The sequence below is a fragment of the Arachis hypogaea genome, chromosome 10, assembly GCF_003086295.3.
Source record: "Arachis hypogaea cultivar Tifrunner chromosome 10, arahy.Tifrunner.gnm2.J5K5, whole genome shotgun sequence".
Classification (NCBI taxonomy): domain Eukaryota; kingdom Viridiplantae; phylum Streptophyta; class Magnoliopsida; order Fabales; family Fabaceae; genus Arachis; species Arachis hypogaea.
Window position 1 is genome coordinate 106,888,998 of NC_092045.1, and position 26,385 is coordinate 106,915,382.

The 26,385-nt window shown below is 32.2% G+C and overlaps 1 protein-coding gene and 1 non-coding gene across 2 annotated transcripts; one reads left to right on the forward strand and one right to left on the reverse strand.

Moving 5' to 3' along the window:
* Positions 1-5,346: 5,346 nt before the first annotated feature.
* LOC112716335 (inactive LRR receptor-like serine/threonine-protein kinase BIR2) lies at positions 5,347-7,921 on the forward strand. The gene has a single exon (XM_025768224.3). The coding sequence runs from the start codon at positions 5,590-5,592 to the stop codon at positions 7,393-7,395; it is 1,806 nt and encodes a 601-aa protein (XP_025624009.1). The 5' UTR covers positions 5,347-5,589; the 3' UTR covers positions 7,396-7,921.
* A 15,117-nt stretch (positions 7,922-23,038) lies between these two features.
* On the reverse strand, positions 23,039-25,659 carry LOC112716336 (uncharacterized). Its single transcript, XR_011866353.1, has 2 exons — positions 25,003-25,659; positions 23,039-23,378 (listed from the first exon to the last, which is right to left on the reverse strand). It is a non-coding gene; the product is annotated as an uncharacterized protein (transcript).
* Positions 25,660-26,385: the final 726 nt, after the last annotated feature.

A 26,385-nucleotide genomic window follows, 5' to 3' on the forward strand; every position in this document is an offset into this window, starting at 1 on the left:
TGCTAAATAAAGCAAGTTATGGCTGATTTTGGCTGATTTTCTTTAGTTACCAAACATTTCCGTTATAATTTAATATCTACATCACATACTAATTACCAAAGCATTACCCAAAAAATGGATTAAAGAATTATTACTTTATATGTTTACGAATATATATTTAATTATAAATATTATGGGCAATTTATATAAATTAATTAATTCAACATTTAATATATAAATTGTTTATTTATAAAATCTATCTATCAATTGCAATTTATTAACAACAAAATTCACAATTCACAATTCACCAATTAGAGCATGATTTATAAACACTATTTAGTGTAATCATACAACATTTTAATAAACTCATGATTTAGTACTATGAAATTATCTAAACACCCAATCTAAGCCCACCATTTAGTTTGGATCCTGTGAGAATAGTATAAAGGATACACATGATTTAGCATTTGGTTCCAAAGAAGAAGACAACAAGCACCAACAAGAGAATGGGTGTTTGATCTAGGATATAGAGAATAAAACAAAGCTATGAATTATGGGGATTAATTGTAATATTATGTGACGTGATTCATAAAGTAAGAGATTAATCAAATAAATGTTTTGTTACATTCACTAGATTCACAGATATCAAATTAGATTATACTACATAATAGTGTTCTGGCTTAGGGAGTTTATGTTAGACTATTAGTATAGTATATTACATGAATAGTTGTGATTATAACTTAGATTGAGGGGTAATTTTAATTAATATATATTATATATATTTTTTATAATTCAGATCAACCTGAAAACAACTGAAACAGTGATAATAGAAATTCTTCCTATAATTATAACGATCGTAAATTGTGTGAATAGCAATATGTGAATGAAACATGCGAAATTGATTTTACTTTCTATTCAACATACATACTAAATCGTTGCACTTAGTTTTGGTTTTATGCGTACACTAACTTATGGAACATTACTATGATTTATTAGTTCATTATAATCTTACTAAATCGATGTATTATGTCTACGATTTTTATGAAGAAAAAAATATTTATATACTAAAATTAATTACTAATATATATATATATATATATATATTATACTAGTGATTAATTTTGATATATACGTAATATAATTGTCTAAAAAAACGTAATCCTTTGAGATGTACTTTTATTTATGTTCCTAAACAATATACTGTCTAATATAATTATTATAATTACCAAAAAAATTAATCATATGTACAATTAAGGATGTCTTTATTAATGAACAATGAAAGGCACACTATTATGTATCCGTACGAGATATATATTTAGCCCCAACATTTGTATCATAATAAGTTAATAACTATTATTACAATAATGCTAGCAAATTAAGATGGTTCTAGTAAAAAGTCAATTAAATGTTTTTGAGTAAATTCAAAATTTTTATGTAAATAATGTTTATGTTAGGTATTAGGATGAATGATTTTAAATTTATTTTTTTATTTATCGTGTTTTAGACATTTAAAGGGAGAAGAAGGGTGAAGAGACAGAAACTAATTGAATCAGTTTCCGTAATTCACATTGCAATGATACTAAACGTATCTCTTCCTAATTTAAATATGATAAAATATTTAACAACTAATATTTTAAATTAAAAATAAATAAAACTAATTATTATATTTATAATTAATTAAATTATTTTATTTTTAGCTGATTTGGAATTGATTCATATACTTTTCTCTATTATTAAGTATAAATTAGACCCCTAAACACAACTTTCAGAGGCATGTATGTGTTGCTTATTGTGTTGCTATTTCTCTATATGGTAAGTACAAGTATCAATCATATAAACTGAATCATATATTCTATTCGATATAAGTGAAGGGTTACCTTACGAAATTAAAGTGAAAGATTTGAGAGTTAGATATTACCTTATTTTAATCATACAACTAATAATCAAAATTTAAGAGACTCTAAAATGAATATTGAGTCGTCATCAGCATATATATATACAACTATGATCAATAAACAATGACAAGAAGCCCCACGACACCTTTTTGCTACACCAACTTACAAGTTAGAAAATTACTTTTAATTTTGAAAAAAGGAGTGAATTTTGTGCAGGGCAAAAGCTACACATCTTTCATATAGATCCAAGAGCTAGCGTAATAGTAATAATTTAAATAATAATAATAACTAAACAAAATAAATTACTGGTTTTCATTGAAAACGGAAATAAAAGATAATGAAACGAATCTTTTATAATTTGCAGTCATAAAATGCAAAATATATATTGGCTAATGATATTTCTTAATTTGCAATTTTGCCATTGAAATACATGCAACTTAATTTTGCATCATTGCAACGAAATTACCCGACAATACATTTTGATCTTGAAACTTTATTTTTTTAATTTTATATAAATTGATAATAATCATATAAAATATATACTAAAATTAATTATTAAAAATAGTTATTAGTATAAAATATATATAAATATATAATTTAATTTATTTTTAATATATATTTTATATTTTAAAAATATTATTTATATATTAAAATTTGTCACTAATATATTTATATATATTTTTAATATGTATTTTATATTGGTAATTAATTTTAATAAATAATTTTATCGTACATACAGTATAATTTATAATATTTTTATATATATTTTATATTAATAATTAATTTTAATATATAAATTATTTAAGCGATAAATATTAAATTTTTAGGGCAAAAAACAGAAATAAGTCAAGGGAGAAAATAATTTACGTGAATCAGCCAAAACGAAAACTGCTTCATGAATACACCAATGCACGTTTATATGTAGTTCGAAATAGCTTGGTTCGAACTCCATTTTTACATAATTCGAACCAGCTTGGTTCGAATTATACACAAACACATGCATACTAATTCGAACCAGCTTGGTTCGAATTACACACAGTAATTCATGGTATAATTCGAATTATGCTGTTAAAAAATTAAAAATTTATTAAAAAAAAATTATTAAAAAAATTAATAATTTAAAAATTAAAAAAAAATATTTTTTTATTTCATACGTTAAAAAAAAGCTAACAAAATATTTAATTACGAGATTTCTTTAAAATATTAATGAACTATCAATTCGAATTCCATACAATACTTTTCTGTCCATTTTTAATAGCTCATGAATATTTTTTAATAAATTTTTTTAATAATTTTTTAAATTATAATACAAAAAATATTTTATGCTATGCAAAATAATTTAAAAAAATGGCTTAAAAAATATTAAGAGTACTATAAAAATTTGTAATGTTATAATAACTTAGGTAAATATATGCATGTACTCAAATTTTAAATAAAATATTCTACATAGTCAATAATAATTTAGAAATAAAAAATATTTTATTCCATATAAAATAATTAAAAATATATTTTATTCTATACAAAATAATTTTAAAAAATGGCTTAAAAGATGTTATGAGTACTATAAAAGTTTATAATATTCTAGTGATTTAGGTAAATACATGATAAAAATATTTTTTCTTTAATTTCTAAATTATTAGTGACTATGTAGAGTATTTCTTTAATGTCCTAAGTCATTAGGACATTACAAATTTTTATAGTACGTCTAACATTTTTTAAGCCATTTTTTAAATTATTTTGCATAGAATAAAATATTTTTTGTGGTATAATTTAAATAAATTATTAAAAAAATATTCATGAGCTATCAAGAATGGGCAGAAGAGTATTGTATAGAATTCGAATTACTCACCATATAATTTGAATCAGAGTGATTCGAACTTCCCCATGCGTAATTCGAATCATGTAATATCTCACTATATAATTTAAATAATTTTATTAAAAATTATCATGAATATTTTTTAATAAATTTATTTAAATTATACCACAAAAAATATTTTATTCTATGCAAAATAATTTAAAAAATGGCTTAAAAGATGTTAGAAGTACTATAAAAATTTGTAATGTCCTAATGACTTAAGACATTAAAGAAATACTCCACATAATCACTAATAATTTAGAAATAAAGAAAAAAATATTTTTATCATGTATTTACCTAAATCACTAGAATATTACAAACTTTTATAGTACTCATAACATCTTTTAAGCCATTTTTTAAAATTATTTTGTATAGAATAAAATATATTTTTTTAATTTTTAAATTATTAATTTTTTTAATAAATTTTTTAATAACATTTTTTTAATAAATTATTAATTTTTTAACAGCATAATTCGAATTATACCATGTAATTCGAACCAAGTTGATTCGAATTAGTGTGTGCATGTGTTTGTGTATAATTCGAACCAAGCTGATTCAAATTATGTAGAAATGGAGTTCAAATCAAGCTGGTTCAAACTACATATAAATATACATTAGTAGATTCATAAAGCAATTTTCGTTTTAGCTGATTCACGTAAATTATTTTTTTCCTTAACTTATTTCTGTTTTTTGTCCAAATTTTTAATTTAAATAAAAAAAAGGCGTGGTGCATGTTGTTACTTAAAATGTTTTTAAAATAAACGGTATAGCCGTATAGGCATTCCCGGTGTAGTAGTGTACAGAGTAAAAGACCAATCAGAAATTGAAAGGTGGTCAAACTACTCACTCAATAAACAACTCCAGTCAAAAGGTGATGTTATCACTTATCAATCACCAAAATCCAAATCCACTGTTTACACAATTTCCGAACTTAATCTTACCTCCGTTACTCTGGATCTAGGGTTAAGCTAAAATTAGAAATAGTAGCCGCAGGTTACAGAAAGCTGAGAATGGATTTGAGTAGTATTAATACAATGACCCTTGGGTTGAGGAACTTGATGTTAGATTAAATTATCTAAATATTTATAAAAAAAATAAAAATGATAGACGCAAACAATTACATAAGATTTGCTTTTCTTTTCTTTTTTCTTTTTTCTCAAAGCTTGATCAACATCTTACATTTAAGACATTATAAGAAATAAATGATAAAATTTAAATTTCTCCAGTTTAGCAGTTTTTTTAAAAATTAGTTTCTATTAGTAGTGATCAATTTATTCATCTATTTAAATAAACGTCGAAATTCAAATATTATAATAACCTATAAAAAGTATTTGATAACAAAAAAATTTAATAAAAAATAATCATAATTTATTTTATTTAATATTTATTAATTATTATAATAATTAATAAATATTAAATAAAATAAATTCTATTTTTTTTTGTCTTTTTAACATTATTGATAATCTATTAATTAACGACAAATTGTTTTAGATTCGTGACAGATTAACTTACCAAAAAAGCAAGAAGCAGTTTTCCGGAATTCCCACATTAAGAAGTCTAATTCTTTGGGGTCAAAGAAAATTAAAAATGAAAAATAATAAAAAAGTAACTCATGTTCTGCAACTCTTGTTCCATTATTCACTCCCTCAACAACTCATTCACTGTAGTCTGTATCTGTACACACATTCATTATTACTTCATTTATTTATTATTATTCTTTCCCAGCGCGCCCCTCCCTTTTTATCTTTCTTTTCCCCCCTCACCACCACCCAAAATCAACTAAAAGCTAATGCCGCCACCACTCCCACCACCACCGCCGCCGCCGCACTAAAACACCTGTCATCCCAAAAATAAAATAAAATGGATCTCAAAAAACTCTTACTCTTCCTTTGTGTCTTAACCCCAGTCCTCTGTTCTTCACAGGTAACCGAAGAAGACGACGTGAAGTGTCTCAAAGGAATCAAGGACACTCTCCAAGACCCTCAAGGCCGACTCGCCACGTGGCGCTTCGGAAACACAACCGTCGGTTTCATCTGCGACTTCGTCGGCGTCACCTGCTGGAACCTCAAAGAGAATCGCGTCCTGGCTCTCGACCTTCAAGGCATGAAGCTCTCCGGTCAAATCCCTAGCTCCCTCAAATTCTGCGGTAAGAATATCCAGAAGCTGGATCTCGGTTCAAATTCTCTTTCCTCCAATATACCGCCCGAGATCTGCACCTGGATGCAGTTTCTCGTTTCGTTAGATCTCTCCGATAACCAACTTACCGGTCCGATTCCGCCTACTCTTGCTAACTGTACTTACTTGAATGAGCTTGTGCTTAATGATAACGAACTTTCTGGAACCATTCCATACCAGCTTGGAAGTTTGACTAGGTTGAAGAAGTTATCTGTTGCTAATAACCGTCTTAGCGGAACGGTTCCTTCCTTCTTTAACGGTTTTGATAAGGATGGTTTCGATGGCAACGATGACCTTTGTGGTGGTCCGCTTGGCAACTGCGGCGGCATGAGTAAGAGGAATCTTGCTATAATTGTGGCTGCCGGTGTTTTCGGTGCTGCTGCGTCGTTGCTTTTGGCGTTTGGATTGTGGTGGTACTATCATTTGAGGCTCGGTGGGAGGAGGAAGAAGGGGTTTAGTGGTGGTGGTGGCGGTGGTGGTGGTGGTGGCAATGATTGGGTTGTGAGGTTGAGAGGGCATAAGCTTGTTCAGGTTACGCTTTTTCAGAAGCCGATTGTGAAGGTTAAATTGGGAGATTTAATGGCTGCGACGAATAATTTTAGTGCGGAGAATGTTTTGATTTCGACGAGGACTGGGACTACTTATAAGGCGGATTTGCCAGACGGTTCGGCTCTGGCAGTGAAGAGGTTGAGTGCTTGTAAGATTGGGGAGAAGCAGTTTAGGATGGAGATGAATAGGTTGGGGCAGGTGAGGCACCCGAATTTGGCACCATTGTTGGGTTTCTGTGTGGTGGAGGATGAGAGGTTGTTGGTTTATAAGCACATGTCAAATGGGACTCTTTATTCCTTGCTGCACAAGAATGGAGGGTTGTTGGATTGGATCATGAGGTTTAGGATTGGGGTTGGCGCTGCGAGGGGGCTAGCATGGCTTCACCATGGCTGCCACCCTCCAATTATTCAGCAGAACATTTGTTCTAATGTGATTCTTGTGGACGAGGATTTCGATGCTAGGTTGATGGATTTCGGGCTTGCCAGGCTCATGGCATCGGATTCTAATGGGAGTTTTGTGAATGGGGATTTGGGGGAGTTAGGGTATATTGCACCGGAGTACTCGAGTACCTTGGTTGCTTCATTGAAAGGGGATGTGTATGGATTTGGGGTTTTGCTTTTGGAATTGGTCACAGGGCGAAAACCACTGGATGTTAGCAACGGGGAGGATGAGTTTAAGGGAAACTTGGTGGATTGGGTGAACATGCATTCGAGTATGGGGCGACTCAAGGACTGCATTGATAAGGCCATAGCCGGAAGGGGGCAGGACGAGGAGATCCTGCAGTTTCTGAAAATTGCATCTAATTGTGTGGTTAATCGCCCCAAGGATAGGTGGTCCATGTACAAGGTTTATCATTCATTGAAGAGTTTAAGCAAAGACTCAAGTTTGTTTGATCATGATGACGAGTTCCCCTTGATCTTTGGTAAGCCGGAAAACGAGTAGTTCTCGACTGGACTGAGGGAGAGTAAACTTGTGGTGCCGGATTCGGATTCGTATTTATAGCGGAGAGGTTTTCAGAATGGTCCTCATGGTTTTTCTGATTTGAACAATTTCCATGGCTGGCACCTAATCAGGTATAGTTTGTACTTGTATCAACTGCATGTATGATATATTAATAAGCTTTTCCTGAGTTGGTAGATTAGGTTATTGGGATTTCTGAAATCTATTTGTTTCAATGTTTTGTTGTATGAAAAATGCAAAAACCTCGAATGAGGTCCAAGATTTCTGGAGTAATGCCTCTCATTCGAAATCTCAAATAGGCAAGAAAAATGGAAGCTGACTTGTGTTCAAGATTATCTAATCAAGATGATGCATTTCATTTAGATCTAAATATCTAATTGATTGGTTTGGAAAGCTTGAAAGTTGAACCATTTTTACATTAAATGTAAATTGAAGTTGTAATGTTCAGGTTTACCATTTTAACTAGTAAGCCCTGCCAGGATTAGTAACAAATTATGGTATTCAACTATTTACGATTGTTTCATTGACACGTTTCTCCTCTTGAATTATTGACGACCTCCAAAGATGGATTAGTGTAACAAAAATATTAAAAATGTTGGATGAAATTGCTCAACGAAATGTTCATTTTGAGTAGTTTGTTGAATTAATATAATCTTTGGTGTGTCTGAGTTGGTCTAGTTTATATATTTTCTTAGTAGACTTGTAAGTAGGGATGGTAATGGAGAGGGGGTGGGATGGGTATTTCAATATCTACACATCATACTTGTCGCTGTTCTGTTCTGAACATGATCTATATAATATATGATTTATGAAAACAAAAATAAAAAATATTAAAAAATTATGTAAGTTTCAAATATAATTAAAATAATTATATTACAAATTCTAAATTTTTGAACAAAGTTTAACTTCATCAAATTTAATAATCTATTTCAAAAATTTGTTTGTACACGATCGAAATTGGTTCAAATGGTCATGAAGTATTATTATCCATATTTGTTCCAAAATTTAGTCAAAGATTGAAATTGGTTCAAATTGTCATTTTCACTTATAGGTGTTTGAGATATAATTATTAATAGTCTTTTTTTTATCAGTTTAAGTTTTTAGAATGAGTGATTTTATGATGATAAGTGATAAAATATTTAATGATTATAGACACTAGTTTATTCTTCCTAAAATCTAAAAAGAATGAATTGGAGGGAATGGAGGGAGGAGATGAGTGAGTACCGCATTAACTTTAAGATTTGTTCTCAAATGTGGGAAGAAAAATATCATCCATTCCTTTTCAAGCATGATGAAATGAGTTTGACTAATGGCTTTAGTATTGAGGATCATCTTCCTATTATCATATGTTTTAGTTTACCCCGTAAATTCTAGGGAGACATAATTGTTATTATGCTTCTAAGGACAAAAGGGAAGCATAGGTAATCCTAACATTTTTTTGCGTGTATGTTTCGATCCAACATACCAAAACTTAGCTATATGTCCGTTACTGTATATAAAAATATGTATTTAGTATTTCATAAAAAATATTATATTATTATAAATAAATGTAATTATTTTATTATGATAACTTTGACTATTCTAATAATTAATTATTTAATTAAAAACTAGGTAAACATTCATAAATATAAAATACATAATAATTAATTAAGTAATTAATTTTTAATGTCTAGAAATATTTTTGGTTTCCAAACTCTAATAGGCAAGAGCATTAAGGGGGTATTCTACTATTCTATATTTTAGAAAAAAAAAATAGTCAAGCTGTTTTTTTTTTCAAAATTCTCCAAAAGAAAAAATAATTGAACGGTCAAAGATCAGAAAAGTCATAGCATGGTGCAGCTTATGAGGACTATTCCTATCAGGCTGAACGATGACTAAACTTGTTTTCCACGATCAAACAAAAAAAAAAAAAACCTTGTTTTCGAAGGATGATAAATTATACTTTTGTATGTATTGTTACATAATAATTTTTTCATAATTTTAATACATGAATTATTGATATTTTTAACTCATACAATTTATAATTAATATTTGTACAAACAACAATAACAAAGTCTTGTTTCACTAGGTGGGGTCGACTACATAGATCAAACGACGTTATTGTGCTCTGTCATATATCATGTCTACAAAGAGACCGTTTACATGTAGATTTCGTTTGACCACCTCGTGGATGGTCTTCTTAGGTCTTCTTCTGTCTTTTGCCCCTTTTCCATCTTCCATCTCATCCACCTTTCTGACTGGGTGTTCTATCGGTCTTCTTCTTACATGTCCAAACCACCTAAGACGCGATTCAACCATTTTTTTCACAATGGGTGCTACTCCAACTCTCTCCTTTATATCTTCGTTCCTTATTTTATCCAATCGCATATGACCACTCATCCATCTCAGCATCTTCATCTCTGCCACACTCAGCTTATTTTCATGCTCCCCTTTGACCGTCCAACACTCCGTACCATAAAGCATAGCCGGTCTTATAGCGGTGCGATAGAATTTACCTTTAAGTTTTAAAGACATTTTTTTGTCGCATATAAAACCAGATGCACTCCGCCATTTTGACCAACCTGCTTGGATCCTATGATTTACATTCTGTTCAATCTCTCCATTATCTTGTATGATGCACCCAAGATACTTAAAACTTTTAACTTTTCGTAGGATGTTTTCTCCAATCTTCACCTCTGTATTAGGGTTTTCCCTTCTTAGGCTGAACTTACATTCCATATATTTCGTCTTGCTACGGCTTATGCGCAGACCATACACTTATAGAGCTTCTCTCCATAAGTCCAACTTCTTATTTAGGTCTTTTCTTGACTCTCTCATAAGAACGATATCATTGGCAAAAAGCATCCACCATGGCACAGGCTCTTAGATTTGCTCTGTGAGTACTTCCAAGACTAATGTGAAAAGGTATGGACTTAAGGATGATCCCAAGTGTAATCCTATACTAATAGAAAATTCTTCTGTCACACCATCTTGAGTTTTCACACTAGTTGTGACCCCATCATACATATCTTTAATTGCACGAATATATGCGATCCTTACTCTCCTCTTTTCTAAAACCTTCCATAAGACATCTTTTGGCACCCTATCATACGCTTTTTCCAAATTAATAAACAGCATATGTAAATCCCTTTTATTACTACGATATCTCTCCATCATTCTTCTTAATAGATATATCGCTTTAGTGGTAGATTTGTGTGACATAAATCCAAATTGGTTCTCTGTTACTTGTATATCTTTTCTCAACCTCCGTTCTATCACCCTTTTCCATAACTTCATGGTATGACTCATGAGCTTGATTCCTCTATAGTTTTCGCAACTTTGTATATCCCCCTTATTCTTATAGATAGGTACCAAGGTGCTCTTTCTCCACTTATCAGGCATCTTCTTTGACTTTAAAATATCATTAAAAAGCTTGGTTAACTAGTTGATGCCTTTTTCTCCAAAGCCCTTCCAAACCTCAATCGGGATATTATCAGGTCCAACTACCCTGCCATTTTTCATCTGTTTTAGAGCCTCTTTTACCTCGAAGTCTCGAATCCTTTGATAGTAGTCAAAGTTTTGATCTTCTTCCCTTGTGCATAACCGACCAAGACTCGGAAGAGTCTTTTGTCCCTCATTAAATAACTCGTAGAAGTAGCTCTTCCACCTTTCATTAATCTTCTCCTCTTGAACCAGCACCTTACCATCCTTATCCTTTATGCACTTAACCTGATCCAAATCTCTCGTTCTTCTTTCACGGCTCTTTGCGATTCTATATATACATTTTTCTCCTTCTTTCGTGCCCAAAGACTAGTAGAGACCCTTGTATGCTCTTGTTCTTACTTCACTTACAGCCACTTTTGTCTCTTTCTTAGTCGCCTTATATTTTTTCCAACTATTTGCGTTGCGGCATAAAGACCACTCTTTAAAGCACTCCCTTTTTATCTTTATCTTTTCTTGTACACTCGCATCTTACCACCAAGACTCCTTGTCTCTTGGTCCTATTCCTTTAGATTCACCAAAACTTTCTTTTGCTGTGCTTCTAATAACTTCTGTCATCTCCCTCCACATCTCTTCCGCGCTTCCATTCCCATCCCACTTTGCCTCTTCTCTTACCCATCTTAGGAAGCTTCTTTGTTCCTCACCTTTCATCCGCCACCACCTCGTCTTTGGGTTCTTCGTAGGATGTCTTTTCCTCAACTTTTACTCAACGCGAAAATTCATAACGAGCACCCTATGTTGTGTTGTCAAACTCTCTTTCGGGATAATTTTAAAATTAATGCAAAATTTTCGGTCGACTCTCCTCAACAAGAAGAAGTCTCCTCAACAAGAAGAAGTCGATTTGAGAGCTTGTCATGCCACTCTTATAACTTATAAGATGTTCTCTCTCTTTTTAAAACATGTATTTGCGATGAGAAGATCAAAGATTGAGGAAAAGTCTAAAATAGTTTTACCCTCTGCATTGATCACCCCGAAATCATGGCCTCCGTGAATACTCCCATCACTTCTCTCCCAACATGGCCATTTAAATCTCATCCTAAGAAAATCTTATCTCCCGAAGATATGTCTTGAACCAAACTCTCTAGATCATCCCAAAACCTTATCTTGTGTTGTTCGTCCGAACCCACTTGCGGTGTATAAGCGCTAATCACATGGAAAGCAACTCCCTCCACCACAAGTTTGATAGAGATGATCCAATCTCCCACCCTCTTGACATCCACTACGTCCTTCTTCCACTGCTTATCCACAATAATTCCAACCCCATTCCTATTCTTCACATTTCCTGTATACCAAAGTTTGAAACCAGAAGTATCCAACTTCCTAGTCTTCGCACCAACCTATTTTGTTTCTTGTAGGCACATAATGTTAATCTTCCTCCTTGTCATGGTGCCCACCACCTCCATGGACTTTTCTGTTAGAGTGTTTATGTTCCATGTCCCAAATCTCAACTTTCTGTCGCTCCGACCTTTACTTTTTACTTTGTGAACTAGCTTATTTACCCTCGTCCATTTACGAAAACGCGAGAACCCTTGCTCATTTAACACTACATCCGGGCACCGATGTAGCGCCTCTTGCTCATTTGACACCGTACTCGAGTCATACAACGTGTTGCTTCCGGACAACGACCTAGCTTTAGCGCAATAATGCCTTTGATTCATGTCATGGGGATTCAACTATATTTTTATGTTGGTTGTCGAAAACCTAACACAACCCTCCTCTTTTATCCAAGTTTAGGATCGGCTATGTACCGCAAGTATAACATAGATTGAGTTAATTAATATTTGTACAAAAATAAAAATAAAATTTTAAAACATGCATTAAATTTATTTGAAATTAGGCAAGTGTTTCTTTTCATAAATTATATATCTTTGTAAGAATAAAAATGAGTTGTTCTGGACAATCGAAAAAAAAATCTTTGTAAGAATAAAAATGATGTGATAAGTTAATTATCAATTCTGATGCGATATTTTAAATTCAAATAAAATGAGTAAAAAAAGTTTATTTCATGTATTATATATATGTGCATATTTAAATCTATATATCAATATATTCCAAAGAATAATTTATCCAAATAACTAATTGAGCAAACTTTTGGTAAATGATATTTATGAATAAGTCAATGACTTCACCTTGTGTTGAGTATTATGTGAATTGTTAAGTATTTGCTTTAATTAGAAAAATTAGACACAAATAATAAAATGAGTAAAGTATTGTTTTTATTCCTAACGTTTGGGATAAGTTTTAAAGTTGTCTCTAACGTTTGAATTGTCCTATTTAAGTTCCTAACGTTTCAAAATTAACTCAATGTTGTCCTGCCGTTAGAAATCTGTTAACGGAATTGACGGCGGGACAAAATTGAGACGATTTTGAAACGTTAGGGACTTAAATAGGACGAACACGTTGGGGACAAAAACGATACATAAAAATAAATTTAAATTTTATCCTTCAATAATATCAATCTTTTACGGTACATAGTTATTCAATTATTTTTAATCACATCTAAGTATATTACACTTAATCACATTAATTTTATTCTAAATACATTTATTTTTTTAATATTTTTATTCTTAAAAATTTTTACTCATCATAAAATATTTATAGAATGACTAGTACATAAATTTGTGAAAAAAATGATAAATATACAATAAAGTAATGTGATTCTAGTCATTTTACAAACATTTCATGATGAGTAAAAATCTTTATGAGTAAATTTATAAAAAAAAAATTATTTAGAATCAAAATAATGTGATTAAGTGTAATTTACTTAAATGTGATAAAAAATAATTGAATAACTATGTATCATAAAAGATTGATATTAGTGAAGGATAAAATTAAAATTTATTTTTATATATCATTTTCGTCCCCAACGTTTTCGTCCTATTTAAGTCCCTAATGTTTCAAAATCGTCTCAATTTTGTCCTGCTGTCGATTCCGTTAACAGATTCCTAACGGCAGGACAACATTAAGTCAATTTTGAAATGTTAAGGACTTAAATAGGACGATTCAAATGTTAGGGACAACTTTGAGACTTACCCCAAACGTTAGGGACAAAAACGATACTTTACTCTAATAAAATAATATTAAAAGAGTACTTTGTTCCAAGTAGGGCTGGCAATATATACTCTATCCGCAGGTATCCAATCCGTTCGAGTAGAGTTGTCTACCTGACGCGCTGAGAAATAGAGTAGGGTGCGGTGCGAGTTTGCTTGTGGGTAGGATAGGGTACCCGCACTCCTAATATATTATATAATATATATGTAAAAGTTTTGCGTATAGTGAAGAAAGTGAGTGTTGAATCCACAATCTTCCTCTTATAAAAGTTTAAAATAACCACGAAGCTAGTTGATGATTATATTATTTGTAATTTTAAGTTAAATTTTTTTAAGATTTTATTGTTTTTAATTTTAATTTGAACTTAGTTTTTTATTTTCTATTTTATTAATATATATGAAATTTGGAATGGTTGAATTTTATGTTTGTTTAATTTTTTTTTTTTGCGAGTAGAGTGGGATAGGATAGGGTCTAAAATTTTAGAATGCAAATAGGGTTAGGGTTAAGAAATTCTCAACATGCAGATAGAATAGTGTAGAATTTTAAAAAAATTTTCAACCCGCTGATTGAATTAGAATAGAATCCAAACTCTACCCTACCTTATCTATTGCCATTCCTACTTTGGACCAATAGATCCAGAAATTCTAATGCTTTAATAAAAAAGCTTCAAATAGAAATTAGAATTTTTTTATTTTGGTAAACCAGCGGGGCCTAAGCCCAAGAAAAGAAAACAAATGATCTAGTTAGAGGGGTTAGTACCCCTGTTTACATCATTTAAAAGGAGATCTTTCATCTCTTCAGGTGGACTATCAAGGAAATAAAATCCAAATTATTTTCTTATACTAGATTTGGCCAAGTGGTCAGCAGAGGCATTGCCACTTCTATGTGTGTGCATGAATTTGATCTCCCAAGACTTATCCTTTAGTTTCTGAATTTCTCTAACCAAGGAGTTGTAATTTTGAGTTTTTCTTCCTTTACTAATTTCTTTGTAAACTTCCACCGAATCAGTCTCAATAATAATTCTCCTCATCCCCAAGTCCCATGCCATGTTGAGGCCATGAAAGACACCCCATAGTTCTGCCTGAAAGGCGTGACAATTTCCCAAATTTGCCATGAATTCTCCTACCCAATCACCTTCATGAGTCCGGATCAATCCACCACAACCCACCGTCCTCACACTTTCTATTACTGATCCATCTGTATTCAGTTTCACCCATCCAATAGGGGGAGGTTTCCATTCAATTCTTGTCTCTGCTATCACTTGTCCTCCTTTTTTTCATGTTCAATTTCTTGAAAGCTTCCTTTGACTGGTTTATGGCATTTCTGATTATCAACACAACATTCCGAGGTCTATCAAAAGGTGGGGCGTGAACCTCTTGGTTTCTCCATTTCCACAAATACCAACAAGTAATAAAGAATTCGTCTTTCCAAGAAAAAAGGAAAAATTTACCGATATTATTCTCCAGGTTTAGCACTATCCAGTTATGGAGATCCGTGCCATAGAAAGTGGCTGCCACTGCCGGATTGATAATCTATTTCCATATGATTGCTGTTTTAGGACAATCTCTCATCACATGAATAATAGTTTCTTGCTGGTTCTTGCAGTGGTGACAGTTGGGTTTATTCCCATGAATTTTGCTTTTCTACTTGCTGTAAGTAATCGACCATGAGCAAGCTGCCATATGAAAATCTTCACTCGTTCTTGTCCCTTCCACTTTCATATGCTGCTCCATCTTATGTCATTATGAGTGTTATTGACTGGGGACAAATTCTTATAGGCTGGGGACAAATTCTTATAGGCTGAGGTAATTGAAAATATACCATTAGGTGTATGATTCCAGCTTATCGAATCCGTGTTACCTTCGGTGGGAGGAGGGATGGATTTAATTTTATCAATAATTGATGATGGGAGCAAATGATTAAGTTCCCCGAAATTCCAGTTACCATTCTGATTTACATATTTTGAGACAGTTTCATTCTCTTTTTCTCTTGGGAGTGGATTAATGGCAGCTCTGATTAAGGAATTTTCTTCCTTTACCCACTTGTCATACCAGAACAAGGTGCTTTTGCCGTCTCCAATAATCTTGTGGCAACTGTCTTGTAATTTACCCCATAGTTTTGTCATCTCTTTCCAAAGAGGAGAGTCATTTGTTCTATAGGATCTTTCAACCTCATCTTCCCTTCCTTTGATATATTTATTATACATTACCTGTGCCCAGAGAGAGTCTGGTTCAGTCCATAAATTCCAAATCATCTTCATAATGAAAGTATCATTAACAATGTCTAATTTTCTCATTCCAATACCCCCATCTGTTTTGGCAGACACAAAGTATTCCAGCTCACATGGTGCATTTTTTTCTGGCCTTGTACTTCTCCCCAAATGAAGCTTCTTTGCATCCTCTCTAATTGTTGACAGACCCCTTTAGGTATTCTTGAATGCTGCATGTCAAAGTTTTGTAGTGGACATAGGACAGTCTTTGCAATATTAATTCTTCCCGCTAAGGATAAACATTGAACCTTCCACCCTTTTACTTTACTTTGCATTCTATCAATCACATTCTTAAACTTTTCTTTGCCTTTCCTATGGTTTGTTAGCATAGCACCCAAGTACCTTCCTAGGCTTTGTTGTTCTTGATAATGGCACAAATCAGCGATGGCCCTCCGATTTGCTCTTCCTACATTGTTAGAGAATAAGATATTTATTTTTGAGACACTGATTTTCATACCAGACATTCGACAAAACTCTCCCATACATTCCAAGATGGTTTTCCCCTGTTCCTTGCTAGCTTCCCCAAAAACCAAAAGATCGTCAGCAAATAGGAGGTGTGAGATATGTAGCCCTTCTTTGCTTATTCTCATCGGTCTCCATTGTTCCATCTCTACCTTCTCTTCTATCATTTGAGAGAGACGGTCCATAACAATAACGAAGAGGTAAGGAGATATGGGATCTCCCTGTCTTAAGCCTCTGGTTGGGTAAAATTCTTCCGTTTTTCCTCCATTCCAAAGCACATTATATGAGACCGATTGTACACATCCCATGATTAGGCTGGTAAAGGATTCTCCTAGTCCAAAGTCAAACAAACACTGTCTAAGAAATCCCCATCTAAGCCTATCATACGCCTTTTCAAAGTCATATTTAATAGCCATAAAGTCGTGTTTACCTTTTGTCTTCCTCATCACATGTATAAGCTCCTTCGCAATCAATATATTATCGTGGATCTTTCTCCCGGGAACGAAACTTGATTGAAAAGGGGCAATTCTGTTTGTTAGAGCTGGTTTTAATCTCTCAACTATGATCTTAGAAATACATTTGTAGCTCACATTGCATAGAGCAATTGGCCTGAATTGTGTGATATACTCCGGGACTTTCACTTTTGGTATAAGTGTTATAAAAGTAGAGTTAATCCCTTTTATTAATTTCGGGTCTACCCAACAATCTCTGACCAGCTGCAAAACACTGTCTTTGATGATTTCCTGGTGCTCTTTGTAGAAAAGAGATGGAAATCCATATGGTTCCGGTGCTTTAAGAGACCCAATGTTAAATATTGCATCTTTAATCTCCCTATCTGAGGGAATTTTATACAAGCTCTTCCCTATCTCATCTTCTAATATGGGGTAATCAAAACTACAATGAAAGCTAGTAGAGCTATAATTTTCTTTAAAGTACAAGGCCCGGAAAAAATAACTACATGCTTGCCAAGCATCTCATAATTCTCTATCCAATCACCTTCTTGATTCTTTAGCTTTAAAATTTTATTTTTCCTCCTTCTGATGACTGTCCTGGTATGGAAGTACTTGGTATTACGATCACCATCTACTAGCCATTGGTCTCTTGATTTTTGCATCCACATAGTTTCTTCCTTATCCAGGATATCTTCCAGCTCCTTCCTTAGCTCTCTTTCCAAATCATCTAAGAACGGATTCTCCATAAGAGGGAGCCCTTTGAATTCCACTAAGTCTACTTAAAATCTTCCTTTTCTGTTTTCCGATGTGTCCAAACACCTCCTTGTTCCATATTGCCAAATCTTTCATAAGCAGATTCAGCGCACCATTGTGATGAGTCTGCCCCTTCCATTTCTCTTCCACAAACCCCTTGAAGTTTGGATGTAATTCCCACATTGCTTCATATCGGAACGGCTTGTCTTTGATCACCATACCTTTAGGATTCATGTGAACCAGAATTGGGTGATGATCTGAATTGACACGAGCAAGAACATCAACTATTGCTTCTTGGTATCTTAATCTCCAATCTGAATTGCACAGAGCTCTATCGAGATGTTTGAAAACTTTATCTAGGTTTTCCCATTGCGGGCCTCTCCAGGTGAACCTTTGCCCCACCGACCCTAAATCTATTAAAGCACAACTATCAATCCACCTTTTAAATCTCCTGCAGGCTCCAAAATCTACTCTACCCCCACTTTTCTTCTCCGATGGATCAGATATATCATTGAAATCTTCCACTACCAACCAACCTCCCGTAATATTCTGATTGATATGATGCATATCAGTCCACAACTCTCGTCTTTTATCCTCCCGAGGATTAGCATATACGGCAATAAGAAACCACTCTTCCTTATTTCCTCTCTTCACCTTCATATGTACAAACTGATTTTTTGTCAATATCACATCAATAGCTAGATCAGGGTCTTTCCACATAATCCATATACCCCCACTATATCCAACGGCCTCTTCAATATGGCTAAAGGAGAAACCAAAACTGCTAATGACATTCCTGGCTTTAATCCCACTGCATCTTGTTTCGAGCAATATAACCACATCTGGTCTATGTAATCTCTCAAATTCTAAAAGGGTGCGCCTAAAACTCCCACTAGCCGCCCCTCTACAATTCCAGGACATGATGATCATATCTAAAATAAACAGAAGAAATAAAAACCTGGTCATATCAGAACGCAGAAGATCAGATGGCCGTCGCCATCACTTCTCCCTCTTCTCGATACTCTTCCATTGTGTTTTCTTCTATACAATCTCCTTCATCGAGGTTAATGTAACTCTTCTGGTGGTTGTATGCAGCTCCCTGCTGCTCCTCAAACTGTTCCAAAGCCTCCATCATTATCTCATTGTCAACTGAGTTCATATCTGGTGGTTTGGGTTCAGGGTCAAGTTGATCAGTCATCTCTTCATCTCTCTGAACAGTTCCTGGAACAAATTCTTTCATAGAACTGGGGGTTTGGGACAAAGGATGGTTGATGTTATTCATGGTTTGGGTATGAGGAAGGTTTAGTATGGAGTTCTTGTTCTGGTCAAGGGGATTATCTGGGTTTCCTTTTTGTTTCAAGGGGAAGGTCTTTATTGGAAGCTCAGGGATGTTGGCTGGCGGTGTTCTTTGTGTTTTTTGACTTAGAGAAGTGCTTTTATCATTTTGGGGCATGGTTTGGGCATTTTTGGTGTCAGTTAGGGAAGCTGAGATGATAATCGGGTTAGAGGTCTGGTGTTGGACTTGCATATGTTTAGGTCCAGTTTGGTCTTTTCTGGGGGCTAAACTTTGATTGCTTGAAAAGGCCTTGTGAGTCCTTGGTGGGTCATTTTTATTCACAATCAGATTCTCTTGATCATTTTCCTTCTCTTCATCAACATTTGTATCTTCATCAACTTGACTCAGCGCCGCATACCTCGTACCCCCTACTGTAGTGGTAATCTTTTTGCCAACGTCTCCAACGTCTCTATTCTTCCCACTACCTTCTCTCGTATTGGATTTTCTAGTCTTTTTTCCTCGTATTGTCCTTTGCACAATCATCCATGGTCCGTATCCATTTTCTTCCTCTTCTATTACTTTCTTGCCCTTGTCTTTTATGAAAATTCCATTACTATCCTTTTCTTGTTGCCCCTTCGTCTTCTGTTGAGCCCTTCTGTTTCCATCACCACCATTCTTCCCATGTCTTCACCTTGTTGCACTTTACTTTGTGCTATTATTTTCGGACAATTTGGTTTTTCATGCCCTACCATTCCACACGAAAAACAGATGTTATAAAGCCCTTCATACTCTACTGTGTATCTCACTCCATTAATGGAGTATTGGGACACTAAAGGCTCTGTTAAATCCAGCTCCACACATAATCTAGCAAACTTGCCTCTGCATTTGTCTGCTGTGTTTGAGTCCACTTTTAAAGTTCTTCCCAGAATATTACCAATTTTATTCAACATCTCTTCTTCATAATATTCAATGGCTAGTCTAGGAAGTCTAACCCACGCAGAAATATGATCTATGGTAGCCTCCATAGGATTGAAGTTTGGCTTCCAAAAAAAGATAGCAAGGTAATGATAAAAAATCCTCCAAGGTCCTCCCGTCAGAGCGAAATCTAGGTCTTCCTGGGAATAGAACTTCACTATGAAATAGTCATTACCTATATCAATGACTTCAATACTACCCTGTTTTCCCCACATTACTTCCAATCTCCTACTCAACACTGGTAGTGATATTTTCCTACCTAGCAGCTTAACTATTAAAGTATCCCACCATGGGTGTCGTAGATTTTTCAATCCAGCTTCATTTATAACAATGTTAAAAATACCGTTTACCTTTTCTATCTTGATTTCTGGCCTCTGATTTTCCTTCTCCGTAGAGTATTTTCCTCCTGTGTTCTGCTCCTCTCCATTGTAGCTTTTGTCTTCAGAAGCCTCACCATCCGAAGAAGAGAAGGAATCGTCTTCCTCCATCTCAGCCATTGGTCTTATCCCTCCCTTTACTGCATCGCTGAAAGATCTGCGCCTAGGAGCTTCTTCACTTTGTCGTTCACCTTCTCCTACCATCCATTCTTCTTCTCTGGGAATTAGTGATGCCTCCCCCATAAAAACCTGACCTTCTCCCTCTTTTTTTACCTTCTTAAGCTGTCGTTGGTGCACATCTCTTCCTGGTGATTGTCTTGGTTCTCTCGGTGCATACGACCGGGAGTGTCCTCCACGGACGAAACCGCCTCTCATGATGGTGGCTCTCAATAAAGAGAAGAACTATTTTTCAATGCACTTGGACACAAGATTATCGTGATCCAGAAATTAGAATTTTTATGAGTATGAATCATGTCTAAAAGAGTTAATAGACTCTCTTATTTGTTCTCATTTTTTTTTGGAAAAAATCTTAGACATGTGAGATTTTAGCCCTTTTGGGCTGTTCTTAATGCCTCTAACCCGTATTAGATTAATTTTAATAATAATGTAAGAAATAAGTTGATAGATTAGGTTGCAATAAATATTTTTAGATATTGATAAAATTTTGGAATAATAATTAGTTATTAAATTTTATAGTATTTTTTAAAATTTTAAAAATAGAATAATACGTCTTTATATATTGATAATACGTCTCTTACAAATTATTTCACCCTCAAAATTTTAAAAAATACCATAAATTTTAATAATTAAGTGTTACACAAAAATTTAATTAATATCTAAAAAAAGTAGTCTTAATTTGCACCTTTCTTCTATTTGCTAGAACTAAATTGCAACAAATAATAATAATAATAATAATAATAATAATAATAATAATAATAATAATAATAATAACTAAAGCCAGAATGTGGGGCTTCCCCCTCCATAGAGATTCACCTTCTTTTGATAATTATTATATAATAATTAATAAGAATAGACAGAGACATTTGCATATTATTATTGTAGTACAATTTTGATCAAATTGAGCAAGAAGAAGAGTCATCTGGTTCTTACATCTGCCAAATATATTTCAATAAAGAGAAACAAAAACTGCAAGGACTGAGAATATGTCTCCCATGCAATTGAAAAATAAAAAATAAAATAAAATAATTTTTGTTTTTTTTACAGAAATTTTGAATCTATGTTACTTTGGACCAAGTCACATCCTTCTCGAATCTATAGGAAATCAGACCAGAAAGAAAAAGCAAAGTTAAAGAAAAAGCAGCAAACAGAGATTGCTCCTTTGCTTATTTGGCTTTTTTTGAGATACCTTAATTTTTGCAGCCTCTCAATTAATTTGTATTAATAATTTGTTTAGGATTTGCACAAGATATGCCTTCAGCCCTTAATTAACTAACCAAAAGCTTATGAAAGCATAAGAAAAATTATCAAAGTAGCATATATTTAGAATTCGATTTCTATGTTTTATTAATGTAAGAGACATTTAATTTGGTATTGTTAAATAGATATAATTGGTTTTCTTTTGAGATACTAAGCATAAAACTTAACTAATTTTATTTAAAAAATTATTGAAAGTCTTTTAAATTATTCTCCGAAATTTTAAACAATAAAGTGTTAATTTTTAATATTTTAAAAAATAACACATATTTAAATTTTTTATTTAAATATTAAGAAGATAAATTAGTATTTCTAATCACTATTTATTTTATTTTTGTGATGCTATCTTATAGGTCCACATGGCACTGAAAAGATAATGCTTGTTAGATTGTTATGCATTTATGCAATGATCAAGACAAAATGGAAAGAAAAAGGGATTGTTGTTCACTATATAATCTTCAAATTAGTTAATTAATTAAGGAATTTGCTTTGGTGAACACAAGACATTTAAAATAAGGCGTTGTTAACTAATTTGGATTAATCGATTGGTCAGCTCACGTATTTATTTAAATAAATATTAGAGATTCATTACTTTGTGCTTACATTAATTTATTGGTCAATAATAAACCTTTAAAAAAATAGATTCACGATAAATTAATTTTTAATCTGTCATATCGAAAATTCTATGTAACACCCAAAAAAAATAGGATACCATCAAAAGAAGGAATGCCCAAAATATGAAGCTTAATTAATAATTATATTATCATGCATGGAAATGGAGTATGCCTTTTCTTGCATATATTGCTCTCATCATAATCCAAATTGGTTAATATTTTGATATTTATTTTAACAGTATAGTCCTATCCACAAATTAAATCTCTCATTCTCATTCTCTTTCTCTAGATTTGAGTAAGGAAAAAGTAAATAAATAGACTGTGTTGCTTTCAAAAGTGTTGTCTTTCTCAAGATTCTCACGTGTATGTAAATTTTGTTAAGATAAGGAATGATGATAAGAACATCCACTACTTCTACACATTTCTTGCAAAATTACATGTTTTTTTTACTACAACAATTTTGAGGACACAAATAAATAATTTGCATGCAAAATTTTGGTTACTTCATCATCATCACCTAAGGCCTTAATTTACATAACATCATCATTTAAAGGTACATTCCAAAAAAGGGATAAAAAAAAGAAAAAAAAAACATGAGGATCACACTTATATAGTCTTCAAATACTTATATAGCACTAATATATGTAACAAAGTGACAACACTATCTTATAATAGAAACATATGATGAAATTCTTCCACAGAGATAATAATAGAAAAAAATTCAAGGGTTTTTCTTGTATGATTTTTTCCTCACACAAATTGTGGAGCACAACATTTCTCACTCAAGCTTGTGTTGGCGGCTGTCTATATTTCACTGCTCTCCTAAAAAAAATATAAAAAAACCCATTACATAATATGAATAAATTATTGAATATTCAATAATAATAATAATAATAATAATAATAATAATAATAATAAATTTAAGATAAATATGTTTCATGTAATGACATATCAGAATATTTCAAACAAGTATATTATTAATCTTGCCCCTATTGTTAAAATTTGTCTAGTTATTTCTGATAATAAAATATACATTTTTATTTAGAATGCCACTACTTTATAAATATACATATATAATAGGATAGAACTAAAATAGTATATAGTGTAATAATAATCATTAAATTGGGTCCTCAAATCTACAGTTTCTTTGAACCGAGGCTTGAATTGAATTGGGTTATGCTCAGTGCAAATGAGGCTAAAAGTAGCTCATGATCCTCCAATAAATTAATTAAGCTTTCCATAGAAAGAAAAAGGGGAACCTCCTAATAATTTTTCCCCACTCCAATAACTAAAGTGGTACAGTTATTCACCCAATGTCTTTTTTTTTCCTAATTTTTTTTCGGTTTCTCATGAAAATAAGAGAAAGATTGTTCGTTAAAGAAGCTTTTGATAAAGAAGTGAAAATTATCACTCTTTTGAGTTTTGACTGTTTCAAGTGTGAGTCCATTATGTTCCCCATTTAGCCAAGTAGAAAGTGACATGATATATTATGTTTATTAGTCCTAATTGAATAAAATCTAATTGATTTCGAGATTTTAAACTCTTGTGATTTTAACTTTTATTGAACACACTAAAATCATGTTTCTAGCATGAACATCAATTTGACACAACCAAATTCAAAATGAAGCTTAGAAACACCACATCTAGTAGTAATAGTAGTTATGTATGTTCATGGAAAAATAATGGTTTATATTTTAGTTTTGGTTTTATAATTTTTTTTTGTCTTTTTAAATATTAAAATAGAGTTTAATTCTAATGCATTTTAAAAAATTTTACACGGTTATTCAATTAAATTCATGTGTTTAGATATTTTTTAAATAATAAATTTAAAACTAATTATTTTTAAGAATATAATAATGTAGATAATTAGATAAATGTATAAAATTATTTTACGTGAATAAAAATTAAATTCTATAAAATATATGTTTTTAATTTTATCTCTAACTAGATACAGAGTGTTTAACATATCACTTAAATATTCAACATAAAAAATTAAGGATTTAGCTAACATGTGTCTTAAAATAAATTTATCATCAGTAAAAAAGTTTAAATATTTTTATTTAATAAATATAAAATAAATACATTAAAAACTTAAATTTCAATAAAAATTTTCTTGATTTGTAATATTAAGATAAGATAGATAAACCCAAAAACTAATTATAGAGACCTAAAATTAAAATATTTTAAATCTTAAGCAAACCGAAACAAAAAGTTATTAATTTTGTATGTCAAGACAACATTAAACAAAAAACCAAATAGAAAAAAAAAGTTCAAAGTTCAAACCCCATCCCAAGATGAATTTACCCTACTATGATCCTACATTATTACTCTATCTTTCACCCACAATTTTGTACTCACATTCCATGTAAGAAAGCATGCAGATTAAAAGAAGAAGTAGAAGAAAAAGAAAGAAAGAAAAATGAAAGTATATGAATGAAACTCAAACCTGTTGTGAATTGGATCAGGTCCATTAGGAACTCTTCTCTTGCTTACAAAGATCATTTCAGATTTTGAATGCCTCTTCATCATACTAACCAACTTTAACTGCTTTGACATCGCATTCACTCTTAATGGAACCACCATAACCGTCTTCTTCGCTTGTCGATGAAGACGGTTAGCCGATATTGCTGTTAGCATCAACCATGTAACTAATATGAATCCCAAAATTCCAAGAATCAACCTTCCCCTGCCTACACCACCACTACCCATATTTATTTTTTCTCAATTTTCTTTCTCTTTTCTCTTCTCTTATGACTCTTTACTAAGTGGCAATATCTTGCAACTAAAGAAGCTTAAGAACAACAACAATAATATCATCTTGGCATTGATGATCACTAGCTACAACAATGATAATTAAAGAAAGAAAAGAAAGAGAGAATTATATAGGAAAGGAGTAAGGACAAAATAATGAATTGGTTCCTAACTTGGCGGGCTTGGAGTGAATGACCCTATTTAAAAGCAGACATAGAAGAGAAAGAGAAAGAGAAAGAGAGAAGAGAAAGGGAGAAGAGAGAGCATGGCCAAACATATAAAGGGTTTTTGTGAATCACAAAAGTTAGTTATTTAAGAGTCTCTTTAAGCTTGGTAGAGATAAAAAAAAATTGATAAATAGTAACTGTAAAGTGATCGGTGAAAACTCAGATGTAGTCGACTTCACGTGAAATTGATAGTTGAGAGCCGTTAAATGAAAATTTAGTTAAATCAGTCAAATCATCGAACGGCTCTCAGTTATCAACTTCACGTGAAGTCGACTGCACTTGAGTTTCCGCTAAAGTAATTTTATACATACATCTAATTATAGAACAATAAGTTAATAAAAATAATTACCTTTTATATTAACAATATAAAAACAATTATGTAAAGGTAAATATTCGCATGTAGTTGTCTTTGTATGAAAGTGAAAGTTGAAAGCTGTTAGAGAATACTTTAGTCAAACATATCAAATTATTTAGCGATTTTTCACTAGTAACTTCACGTAAAGGCAATTACATGTGAATTTTTATCTTATGTAAAACGTGTTACATTATCAACGCATTAAAATTAAATTATTAAAAAAATAAAGAAAAAAAAAGGGGTGTGCATTTTCATGCAACTAAACTAAGAAAGTGGATCTATCTATGTATCTTACTCTCTCTACAAACACTGTTTTGTACTTTGTAGGAATGCAAAAAGCTTTGGCTAGTTGTGTGTGAACTGTGAAGAATTGTTTCTTTTTTGATTGAATGAATGAAAACCTGATTCAGAAAGATTCATGTTATATATTGTAGTTTCTCTCTTCAGGATCTACACTCAGAGAAAAAGTAAAGTAAACCAGAGTTACTTTGAACGG